General features: G+C 37.5%; 1 protein-coding gene across 4 annotated transcripts in view; it reads left to right on the top strand.

Moving 5' to 3' along the window:
- SACS (sacsin molecular chaperone) overlaps positions 1 to 12315 on the top strand; it is a 94031-nt gene that overhangs the window by 50027 nt on the left and 31689 nt on the right. For all 4 annotated transcript variants that reach the window (XM_004774344.3, XM_004774343.3, XM_004774346.3 and 1 more), the window contains 3 exons: positions 1337 to 1424; positions 2336 to 2421; positions 9032 to 9143. In XM_004774344.3, coding sequence (XP_004774401.1) covers positions 1337 to 1424; positions 2336 to 2421; positions 9032 to 9143 — 286 coding nt within the window. The remainder of the gene's footprint in view (positions 1 to 1336; positions 1425 to 2335; positions 2422 to 9031; positions 9144 to 12315) is intronic.

Raw genomic sequence — 12315 nt, 5'->3', positions numbered from 1 at the left:
TAACCTGAGTGATAGACTATTTACTTTTATTGTTTATGAACTTTATAAGAAGCTTGTTATTCCATATGTAGTAACCCAGAATTAGCTTTTTTTGCTCGATATTATGTTACAAATATTCACCCAGAGTTACGTGCAGTTTAGTTAATCCAGTTTGGTTTTTTTTTTTTTTTGCTATATGATATGCCACTGTATCAATATATAATAGAATTGGGTTGTTTCTAAAAGTTTTGTGGTTAACAACACAAAATAACTACTATTCTTATCCATATGTCCTGTGCAGGGAGTTTTTTCTTTACGATTCAGTGGGAATATGTGTATGAAAGTGCTTTATGAGCTGGAAACTGTCACAGTGTACTCAGATTTTAGAAATGAGGACTAGAATGATGATACGTAGAAAGTAAGGAGACCAGAGTAGAGATTATTATAAAAATCCAGAAATATAAGGAGTCTGAGCAATTGGAAATGGGAAAAGAACAAGTTAGTTCTGAGAGAAATGGGGAATGGACTTGCTGGAAACTGGAGGGTAATTGGCTAGACTGGAGATAATTGGTGGTTTGCAGAGAGAACTTCTCCCCATGGTTCCCTCTAAAGTGAACAGGTAGAAGGTGCCACTGTTAATTGAAATACAAAGTAAAAGATGAGGGTTAAGGGTTTGGAAGGAAATCCAGTGAGGTCACTTTTGATAGGTTGAGCTTTAGGAGCCTTGAAGGATATCAGTGTGGGATGGGTGGTAGATAATTGGAAATACTGAATTTTTGATATGGTAAATGATGCCATTCACACCCTGTTGAGTGTAAGTTACAAAGTTTGATTATTCTGGTGGGCTTTTGAGTGATGTTTTGTAGACCATTGACCTGTACGAGGTCATTCCATAGTAGTTCTTGAGTGGACCGCTGGAGAGAAGGTTGATCTGGCTTTGGCTTCTGAGCGGTACACTTTGGAAATGCAAAGAGAATGATTTTGTTTATTTTAATGATCCTGATTCATCATAAAACATTTGAGTTATTTTATTTTATTTTATTTTATTTATTTATTTTTTTCAGAAAGAGCAGTAGCATTTGAGTTATTTTAAAGCAGATCTTTATTTATAACTATTTAAGGAAAAATCCTTTAGGTTTAAGTTAAAATCCTTTAGGTTAAGAAAAGTCCTTTAAGTTAAATAAAATTGTTGACTAAATTTCTGTTTTTTGAAATATTCACTTCTTCAGAGCAACCTATTTCCTGATAAGAATGGTTCACAAGCATTATTTCTTAAGTGAAAAAAAATCGAGATAGTTCGAATGTACAGTTTTAGGAACAATACTGCTTTTCATACATTTTCTTTTCTTTTTTTCAGTTACCTGACTGGATCAAGATCGGAGATCTGACTTTCAAAAACTGTCATCTTTTTGTAAACCTTCAATCAAAAGGCTTGAAAGGGGGAGGTATTACATTGACTTTACCAGGAGCATATGCCATTTTTAGTTGCATAAAGATTATATTGTGAAAGTATATTCCATGGAATGGGTTGAGGGGGTATCCAGGCCAGAGGAAAGCAAGGGCAAATGGAGCTGGTGAATTATAAGAGTGCGTAGGGTTAGGCCCTGTGGAGCAGAGTCCTACTGGGGCTTGGTCCTGGTGGGCACTCTGCCGAAATGATGTTGATAAATTTGTAGTGATGATTTCATTGTTTTAAGCCAGAGTTCTTTTTAAATAATTTACAGGTTTTTTTTTTTTTTTCCTGTGCATCTGGAAGTTAACCTTTCTTTCCCCATCCTCTCTATACTTGCCTGTAACCACCTGTCTAAGGCAAAGGGGTCAGTCAGTTCTAAGAATCTCTTGGTTAAGAAATGCCTAAGGCTATTTGAATGGACCGGTACTGAGACATTGACTATGCCAATCTCAGAATAATCAGAACATCATTTGAGTTTGAGAATATTAACAATGTCATAATAGACATCACTATCTCTGGCTTATTATTTGGTGGCAAAGTACCCACAAAATGATGCCGTTTATTTCATTTGTTTTGGAAACTGGCAACAATTCCTGCCCTCACCCCTCTTGCTTTTTATTTTTTTGAATTAAATATCTCCTGTGATATGTAGTCTGTTTTTGAACGTTTTTTAAAACCTGAATTTTGTAGTCCATTAAGTCTTGAGATTCAGTAAATTGAGTCTGCTTTGCTTTCTGCTGAATCTAATTTAGTCAGGTAGATTTTCCTACCTGAGTGCTGGCATAAAATGTATAAAGTCATAACTTATATAATTTTACTATGTCTTGGAATCAAATAACCCATTGGTAACACTTATGGGATTTTTCTTTCTAAATCATTTTTTAAATGTGTTCTCTGTTTTAGGTCGATTTGGTCAGACAACACCACCACTTGTTGACTTTCTCAAGGACATTTTAAGAAGGTATCCAGAAGGAGGACAGATTCTTAAGGTAGGGCGTTTGTTGTGTACATGTGTAAATTTACTTTGGTAAAAATGAGAGACTGTGGACTCCAAGAAACAAAACTGAGGGTTTTAGAGGGGAGAGGAGTAGGGGATTGGGTGGGCCCAGAGGACACATACTGCGTGGAGCGCTGGGTGTTATATGTAAACCATGAATCATGGAGCACTACATCAAAAACTAATGATGTACTGTATGGTGACTAACATAACATAATTAAAAAAAATAATAATAAAAATTTTTTAAAAAATGAGATGGAGTAAAATGAGTTGGAAATCCTCGTAGCATTTAACTTTTAAAAAAATTTTGTCTAGATCTGAATAGCAGTATTTATTTCCCTCTGTGCCTGCAGTGCATATGCTGGATGGGATGGGTTGAAAATGGGGCCATTGTAAATACAGGAGGTTTCAGAGGCAGAGGAACCCACTGAGTTGTTTTGTGCTGTGATCAAGCACAGTGTTGCTCTAGAAACACTCTTTCTGTTGTTGTATGTCAGTATATAATGTCATCTTATAAATGTTATGTGAAACATCTTGCAGATGTTTATGAACCCACTGGTTGACCAGAGGAATGAAATAATGCAAAACCCACATTCAGGGGCCGTGAACACATTTGACCCCTGGACTGAGAGGTTTGCCTTTTAGGAGAATTTATTTCATAGTATAATGATTTTAGTTATTTGTTTCTATTTATAGTATATTCTTTTAGTTTGAATATACTCATTGAAAACCAAAAGAACCCAGAAACCTGAACAACCACACACACACAAAAAAAACAATAGTAGAAGATACAGCAAAAATTTGATTTTGTGTTTAGCCTAATCAGGAAACTCCCTAATTAATTGTAAGAAGAGATTAACTGTCAATGCATTTTCTTTTCTTCTCATTAATTTATTCAGTGTTTATTGCCTTTAATATCTTGGCCCTCATTATATTTTCTAGTTCAGGTGCTAAGTTTTTAGAGAGTAAGGATTAGGTGTATTTAGTTGAATTTAGTCATACTCAGGCGCCGATTAGGGGGATTGCTCCATCATTAGTGATTTTATTTTATTTTTTAATCTTTTACTTTGTTTTTATTATTTATTTATTGGCTTCGGGAGTAGAATTTACTGATTTATCCCTTACATGTAACATCCAGTGCTCATCATAACAAGTACTCGCACTTCCTAATACCCACCACCCATTTAGCCTGTCCCCCGGTCCACTTGCCTCTGTCAGCCTTGTTTGTTCTCTGTCATGAGGGGTCTTTTATGGTTTGTTTTCTTTTTTTCCCTTCCAACACATTCATCTGTTTTGTTTCCTAAACTCTACATATGAGTGAAGTCATACGGTATTTGTTTTTCTTTGCCCGACTTCTTTTGCTTAGCATAAAACATTCTAGCTCCATGCATGTTGTTGCAAATGGCAAGATTTTATTCTTTTTGATGGCTGTGTAATATTCCATTGTATGTATATACCACATCTTCTTTATCCATTCGTTAGTCAGTGGACACTCGACTCTTTCCATAGCTTGGCTCTTGTTAATAATGCTGCTATAAACATTGCAGCGCATGTATCCCTTCAAATCTGTATTTTTGGATACTTTGGGTAAATACCTAGTACTGTTATTGCTAGATAGTAGGGTAGCCCTATTTTTAATTTCTTAAGGAACCCCCATACTGTTTTCCAGACTGGCTGCACCAGTTTGCATTCCCACCAACAGGGTTCCCCTTTCTCATCCTTACCAACATCTGTTGTTTCCTCTGTTGTTAATTTTAGCCATTCTGACTGGTGTGAGATGGTGTATCTTTGTGGTTTTGATTTGTATTTCTGTGATGATGAGTGATGTGGAGCATGTTTTCCTGTGTTTGTTAGCCATCTGCATGTCTTCTTGGGAAAGTGTCTATTTATGCCTTCTGTGCATTTCTTAAGTGGATTATTTGTTTTTTGGGTGTTGAGTTTGATAAGTTCTTTATAGATTTTGGATACTAAACCTTTATCGTATGTCATTTGCAAATATCTTCTCCCATTCCATAGGCTGCCTTTTCGTTTTGCTGATTGTTTCCTTTGCTGTGCAGCTTTTTATTTTGGTGAAGTCCCAGTAGTTCATTTTTGCTTTTGTTTCCCCTTTCCTTTGGCAACATGTCTAGTAAGAAGTTGCTACCGCTAAGATCAAAGAGGTTACTGCCTATGTTCCCTGCTAGGGTTCTGATGGTTTCCTGTCTCACTTTTAGGTCTTTCATCCATTTTGAATTTATTTTTGGGTATGGTATAAGAAAGTGTTCCAGCTTCATTCTTTTGCATGCTGCTGGCCAGTTTTCCCAATACTATTTGTTGAAGTGATTGTCTTTTTTCCATTGGATATTCTTTCCTGTTTTGTCACAGATTAGTTGGCAATATAGCTGTGGGTCCGTTTCCGTGTTTTCTGTTTTGTTCCATTGATCACTGTGTCTGTTCTTGTGCCGGTACCATACTCTCTTGATGACTCCTGCTTTGTAATGCAGCTTGAAGTTTGGAATTGTGATGCTTCCAGCTTTGGTTTTCTTTTTCCAACATTACTTTGGCTATTTGGGATCTTGTCTGGTTACATACAAATTTTGGAATTGTTTATTTTAGCTCTGTGGAAAATGATGATGGTGGGGTACCTGAGTGGCTAGTCAATTGAGCATCCGACTCTCGGTTTCAGCTCAAGACATCTCAGTTTTGTGAGATCAAGCCCAGTGTTGGGCTCTGAGCTCAATGGGGAGTCTGCCTGTGTTTCTATCCCTTTCCCTACTTATGTGAGCACACACTCTCTCTAAAATAAATAAACCTTAAAAAAAAGTGCTGGTGATATTTTGTTAGGGGTTGCATTAAATGTGTAGATTGCTTTGGGTGGTATTGACATTTTAACAGTGTTTTTCCAAGCCACAAGCATAGATTTTTTTTCCCCACTTTTGTGTGTTCTCATAAGTTTCATTTCTAAGTGTTCTGCAGTTTTCAGAGTACGGATCTTTTACCTCTTTGGTTAGATTTACTCCTAGGTATCATGGTTTTTGGTGCAATTATATGTATAATTGATTCCTTGATTTCTTTTTCTGCTGCTTTATTATTGGTGTCTAGAAATGCAAGCAACTTCCTTACATTGATTTTACAACCTGTGTCTTTGCTGAGTCATGTATTAGTTCTAGCAATTTTGTGGTGGAGTCTTTTAGGATTTCTATATAGTATATCATGGTGATTGTAAATAGTGAAAGCTTGACTTCTTCCTTGCCAGTTTGGATGCCTTTTATTTCTTTGTGTTGTCTGATTGCTGAGGCTGAGACTTCCAGTACTATATTAAACAGTAATGGTGAGAGGGGCCATCACTGTCTTGTTCCTAACCATAGGGGAAAAGCTCTGTTTTTCCCCCAAAGAATGATATTAGCTGTGGATCTTTCATGTATGACCTTTATGATATTGAGGTATATTCCATCTATCCCTACTTTGTTGAGGGTTTTTATCAAGAATGGGTATTGTATTTTGTCAAATGCTTTTTCTGCATCAATTGAGAGTACCATATGGTTCTTATCCTTTCTTTTATTAATGTGGTATATCACGTGGTTTCATTTGCAGATATTGAACCACTCCGGCTGTCCAGGAAGAAATCCCACTTGATTATGATGAATAATTATTTTAAATGTACTGTTGGATCTTATTAGCTAGTATCTTCTTGAGAATTTTTGCATCTATTTTCATCAGGGACATAAGCCTGTAATTCTTTTTTTTAATGGGGTCTTTGTCTGATTTTAATCAAAGTAATGCTGGCCTCAGAGTTTGGACGTTTTCCTTCCATTTCTATTTTTTGGAACAGTTTGAAAATAGTAGGGGTGCCTGGGTGCTCAGTGGGTTAAAGCCTGGGCCTTCAGCTCGGGTCATGATCCCAGGGTTCTGGGATCCAGCCCCATGTTGGGCTCTCTGCTCAGCAGGGAGCCTGCTTCCCTTCCTCTCTCTCTGCCTGCCCCTCCGCCTAATTGTGATCTCTGCCTGTCAAATAAATAAATAAAATCTTAAAAAATAAAATAATAGATGTTAATTCTTCTTTGAATGGCTGATAGAATTCCCCGGGGAAGCCATCTGGCCCCGGACTTTTGTTTGTTGGGAGATTTTTGATTACTGATTCAGTTTCTTTGCTGGACTGTTCAAATTTTCTGTTTCTTCCAGTTTAGGTTTGGTAGTTTGTATGTGTCTAAGAATATGTCTATTTCTTCTAGATTGCTGAGTTTGTTGGCATATACTTTTTCGTAATATTTTGATAGTTTGTATTTCTGTGATGTGGGTTCTGATCTCTCCTCTTTCATTTGCGGTTTTACTTATTTGGGTCCTTTTTTTTCTTTTTGCTAAGTTTGGCTAGGGGTTTATTAAATTTTTTAATTCTTTGAAAGAACCAGCTGTTAGTTTTATTGATCTGTTCTGGTTTTTTGTTTGTTTCTTTCTATATCATTTATTCTGTTTTAGTCTTTATTACTTCCCTTCTTCTGCTGAGTTTAGGCTTTCTTTGCAGTTCTTTTCTACCTCCTTAAGGTTTAAGGATAGGTTGTATGAGACTTTTCATGCTTCTTGAGGTAGTCCTATATTGCAATTTACTTCCCTTTTAGGATTACCTTTGCTGTATCCCAAAGGTTCTGGACTGTTGTCTTTTTATTTTCATTTGCTTTTGTGTATTTTTTAATTTCTTTTTTAATTTCCTGGTTAAGTCATTCATTCTTTAGTGGGATGTTCTTTAATCTCCATGTATTTGTGGTCTTTCCAAATTTTTTCTTATGGTTGACTTCAAGTTTTATAGCACTGTGGTCTGAAAATATGCATGGTATGATCTCAGTCTTTTTCTACTAGTTGTGGCCTGATTTGTGACCCAGTATGTGATCTATTCTGGAAAATGTTCCATGTACTCTTGAAGAGAATGTGTGTTCTGCTTCTTTAGGATGAAATGTTTTGATTATAGCTGTTAAGTCCAACTGGTCCAGTGTGTCATTCAAAGACATTGTTTCCTTATTGATTTTCTGCTTAGATGATCTGTTTATTGATGTCAGTGGGGTGTTAAAGTCCCCTTACTGTTATTGTATTATTATCAATGATTTCCTTTATGTTTGTTATTAAATGATTTATATGTTTGGGTGCTCCCCAAGTTGAGGGCATCAGTATTGAGTTGTTGATCTTCTTGATGCATAGACCCCTTAATTACGATATAATGCACTTCTTCATTTCTCATTACAGTCTTTGGTTTAAAATCTCTTTTTTCCGATTTAAGTATGTCTTCTTTGGCTTTTTTTTTGGCAGCTGTTAGCATGATAGATGCTTCTCCACCCCTTCACTTTCAATCTGTAGGTGTTTTTAGGTATAAAAGGAGCTCTTGTAGTTTTTGCTGTGGGCATTGCCATAGATCAGTATCAGCTCGCCTTACTTCTTGTCTGTCCTCATCACTCTTTCCCCTCATTTTGGGTAAATAATACAGGATAAATTATTGTGTTTTAAAGACCCATCCATTTAAAATGTAGCCACTTGATTTGGTTTGGTTTAAGTCAGCTTCTCCAGGCAGTTGTCTGTTGACTTTTCCTTACTTTACACAAGGTCCAGAATAAACAGGAGATACGTTGAGTTCAAGTTTGATGATTATGGTGTTGGCTGTAACAGTTGGCCTCTTATTTCAGAGTCTGGCCCTCCCTTCAGATGGACCAGAGCCCAGGCTGTTTTTGATAGGCATGCCAAAGTGATTGGGGTTGTTGAGACTAAGGATTTTTTTTTTTTTTTGTGGCTACCTAAATCTTTCCTTTCTCCATTGCAGAGGTGTGACCACCCATCCACCAAACAAATAACACTACTGCCTTCTTTGTGAGAAAGGAATGAGTCAGTCCTGACTGTGAAGAAGCTTTCAGCTTCAGTGCAGGGGAAAGACAGGTTCATAACCTAACTTCTCAAGCATGCAGAATATTAATAGGTACATACATACATTATTCCTAAGAAAGCATAAGTTTGGTAAAGAGGTGAAAAATGTCTGTATTTGGTAACTACTCTGAGAGGAAGTTACCTGTGCCAGAAACAGAACAATCCTTGCAGCTTTCAGAAATGGAATAATTTCTTTTGAATGAAGGCTTTGGGTAGTTTGTAAATAAGAGTTTTAAATAGGGGCGCCTGGGTGGCTCAGTGGGTTAAGCCGCTGCTTTCGGCTCAGGTCATGATCTCAGGGTCCTGGGATCGAGTCCCGCGTCGGGCTCTCTGCTCAGCAGGGAGTCTGCTTCCCTCTCTCTCTCTCTGCCTGCCTTTCCATCTACTTGTGATTTCTCTCTGTCAAATAAATAAATAAAAAATCTTTAAAAAAAAAAAAAAGAGTTTTAAATAGTCTCAGGATTTGTATTGGGGATGAGGAGATAGCATGTTAAACATCCCATTTTAGGTGTATGATTGGAGAAGGACTCACAAGCTCAACCATATTCTCAGTGCCCATGACAGTTACTTGCAGTCATCCCCACCGGATTTAAAGGTGATGGAGTCAATAATGGGTCTGTTTCTTAAATGTAATTACTTTTTAAATGTTACAGGTAAATTCAAAGATGGTCAGATTACTGTATTATTAAATATTATTTTTTGGTATATTTCTTGATTAGGAATTAATTCAGAATGCAGAAGATGCAGGGGCCACAGAAGTTAAATTTTTGTATGATGAAACTCAGTATGGAACGGAGACTCTTTGGTCAAAAGAAATGGCACAATATCAGGGTAAGAATCAATAATTAAGAACAGGTTTGTTTTATGTGTTAACAGGTAATTTTAGTAATTCACAATACTCTGATGAACAGTGTGCCACTGGTACTGCACTTCTTGACATATTCAGTCCCACTTTCCCAGATGTTTTTCTCTGCTTTTGATGGGCAGGAGTCTGCCAAGTCAGTATTTTTAGAGAACAGAGTAAAAATCTTGAAATTCAAAGTAACCATGTAAATACATAAGTGTCTTATTCTATTCAGTAAACTTGTGAGTTATATTATTAGCAAGACAGAATGGATACCCTTTCCACATATGTAACAGTTCTCTGGATTTAGAAAGAAGTCTTGTTTTCTACTGTTAGGTGTTTTGATGTGGTTTGGGAAGAAGGGTTAGAGGAGACAATGGAATAAGGACAGTGCAAGGAAAGTAAGAGAACCATACCGGTCAACTCCGGATACCTCCGTCCTACTTTGTGATATGCTGTGTACTATGTTCATAACTTTTAGTGCACCTTAAAAGTCAATAGGATGATATGTATGAACAACTAGATATGATTATATATAATAGTATGACTAAAAACAATGGAAGGTATTGAAAATAAGAACAATTGAGTCAAACTTCCCTGAACAGACTTTTAAAGAGATGTAAGTCATATAGATTTGAAAATATGTTTTACGATTTAGGAGAATATCAACATTAATTGTTAAATTCTTTAAACAGTATATATTTAACATTTATTACAGCTGATATATTTGTTCTTGGTCAGATTTGTGATAGGCAAGTTGTACTTCTTTGTCTGAAGACAGTGAGACGTAACGCACCAGAAGGCTGCCATTGTAGCCCAGACCTGTCCTGCCTTGGTGATGGGGCCGGCCGTCTCTCTAATGTCATCCAGTTTTATGAGAGGAGTATCAGGTTCTCAGATTCCCTGGTTTATCGTGACTGTTGTTGAAAGATAGCAGGTGTGGACAGGAGGCTGTTGTTCAGGTCCTGGTCCTGCATGGGCCCACCACAGATCATGTCTCCACTGGGTACCCGTTTGCCCAATGACCACTCCAGTCCTCATATTTACTCACCATCATGAAGCAGATGGCCTGGCCCTGCTTAATTTCAGCCCACTTGCCTATAAATGGTTATAAGGACAAAATCTGCCTCTAAGTTATTTTTTTCTTTAAGGTTTTATTTATTTATTTATTTGAGAGAGAGCATGAGCAAGTACAGAGGGAGAGGGAGAAGCAGACTCATCACTGAGCAGGGAGCCCAACATGGGGCTCCATTCTAGGACCCTGAGATCTTGACCTGAGCAGAAGGCAGATGCTTAATCAAGTGAGCCTCCCATGCATCCCTGCCTCTAAGTTATTTTGTGGATTAAATGGGTTCATCTGTGTGAAAATTTTATGTCTGGTGTCACATTGATATTATTATGTGTGTACCATAGAGCCATAAAGGTGACAGTGTGAGGAGATCCTAGAAGTGTTTTGCTTCAAACTCCTACCTAAGGTCTAGGATTTTTTGCTTCTAGCCTTGAGTTTACCTTGTTTAAAAAAAGTATTTGGAACATGATTATTTGACTGAATTTATTTGTAAGTACAGTTGACCCTGGAAGAATGAGCCCCTTGCAGTCAAAAATCTGTGTATAACTTCTGACTCCCCCAAAACTTAACTCCTAACAGCTGAATATTGACCAGAAGCATCTTATCCATAGCATAGTCAATTAACACATATTTTGTATGTTATATGTATTATATACTATATGATTCCAAAATAAATAAATTAGAGGGGAAAATAATGTTAAGAAAATCACAACAGAAAGAAAGTACATTTACAGCGGTTATCAAAGAAAATCATGTGTAATCCGTGCAGTTCAAACCTGTGTTGCTCGAGGGTTGGCTGTATACTTAGAGGTAGACTCTTGATTATCAGAGTCTACCTCTAAGTATCAGAAATGCCTACATTCCTAAAATAAACTTGGACACATAAAAATAGGGAGAAATGATCTTTGATACCTTTATTTAACAAATATTTGTTAAGGACCCTGCATGCTCTTGGGTATTTGAGAATGTCTTTCTCTTATGTTCAGATGTTGTTGTTTTCTTAGTTGGTATCATCTTCTTGGATATTAGTTTTGTTTTCCGTTATTGATAGTTAATTTTGCAAATGAGAACTTTTCAGTGCACCTTGTTTTTGTTCTTTTTTATATAATCAGATGACAGAAGTCTCAATCTGTCAAATCAGGTGCATAGAAATGGGGAGTTCTCACCCATTTTCATCCCAGTTAGGATTTCAAGAATGTAGTTAATAGAAACAGTGAAGGAAGTGTGGAGAAGACTCCCAGCACTTCCTGTTAGGTCCATTCATGCTGTGCTGGACACATCTGGGCCTACATTGAGCAGGAGTGGCCTCTCAGTGATGCACGCAGGCCATTGCCTACATGAAAGGAGCTATTTCAGTGATAAAACATATTCACATTTTTCTCTGATAATTAAATAGCTTATGACTCGTTCCCCTAAATCTGTAAATTCCAGGTTTAGTTATAATAAGCAAATGCTGAATGCATCTACTAGACTCCTACTAGCAGATAGTGTTAGTGTGTTTGCCCAGAGATCTGTCCTCGGCATGTTTACAAGGAGATTGGGCTGGGTTCTCTCTCTCTCCCTGTAACCTTTCCAAAGGAGAAAGTTGATTGCAGGCCTGCTTCTCACCTTTCCTTCCCAGATAACTATCTCCTGTACGAGAAAATTCTCCAAAGAAGTTTATTCTTTTGTTATTTCACTCTCAGAAGGAAGAGGCACCTACCTTTTCAATCAGGGTGGATTGGGGTATTTTAAAATTGACCTTCAAGGTAGAGGTGGAGATTCAGTGAGATTCAAGATTAAATCTCCTGGATGAGTATTATTCCAGGATGAGGGTAATCAGATAAGAACATGATTAAAATCTGAACTAAGAACTGGATTACGCCTGCTCAGTACAGAAGCCAGTGAAGAGTGATGCATCGAGCTGCCGTGCGCAGTTGTCTGCTGGCTGTGGTGGGCTCATCTGAGCGCTGCCTGGTTCAGCCACAGGCTAGCCTGTGTGTGAGGCACGCTGCGGAAGGCCGTGTACACGTGTGTCAGGCAAGTGTGCCCTGTAGGCTGCCGTGCACGTGTGGCAGGCACACTCCAGAGACTGGCACACAGGGCAGTTC

The sequence above is a fragment of the Mustela putorius genome, unplaced genomic scaffold, assembly GCF_011764305.1.
Source record: "Mustela putorius furo isolate JIRA1106 unplaced genomic scaffold, ASM1176430v1.1 tig00004035_pilon_pilon_pilon, whole genome shotgun sequence".
NCBI classification, from domain to species: domain Eukaryota; kingdom Metazoa; phylum Chordata; class Mammalia; order Carnivora; family Mustelidae; genus Mustela; species Mustela putorius.
This window is presented reverse-complemented; position numbering and strand designations above follow the sequence as displayed.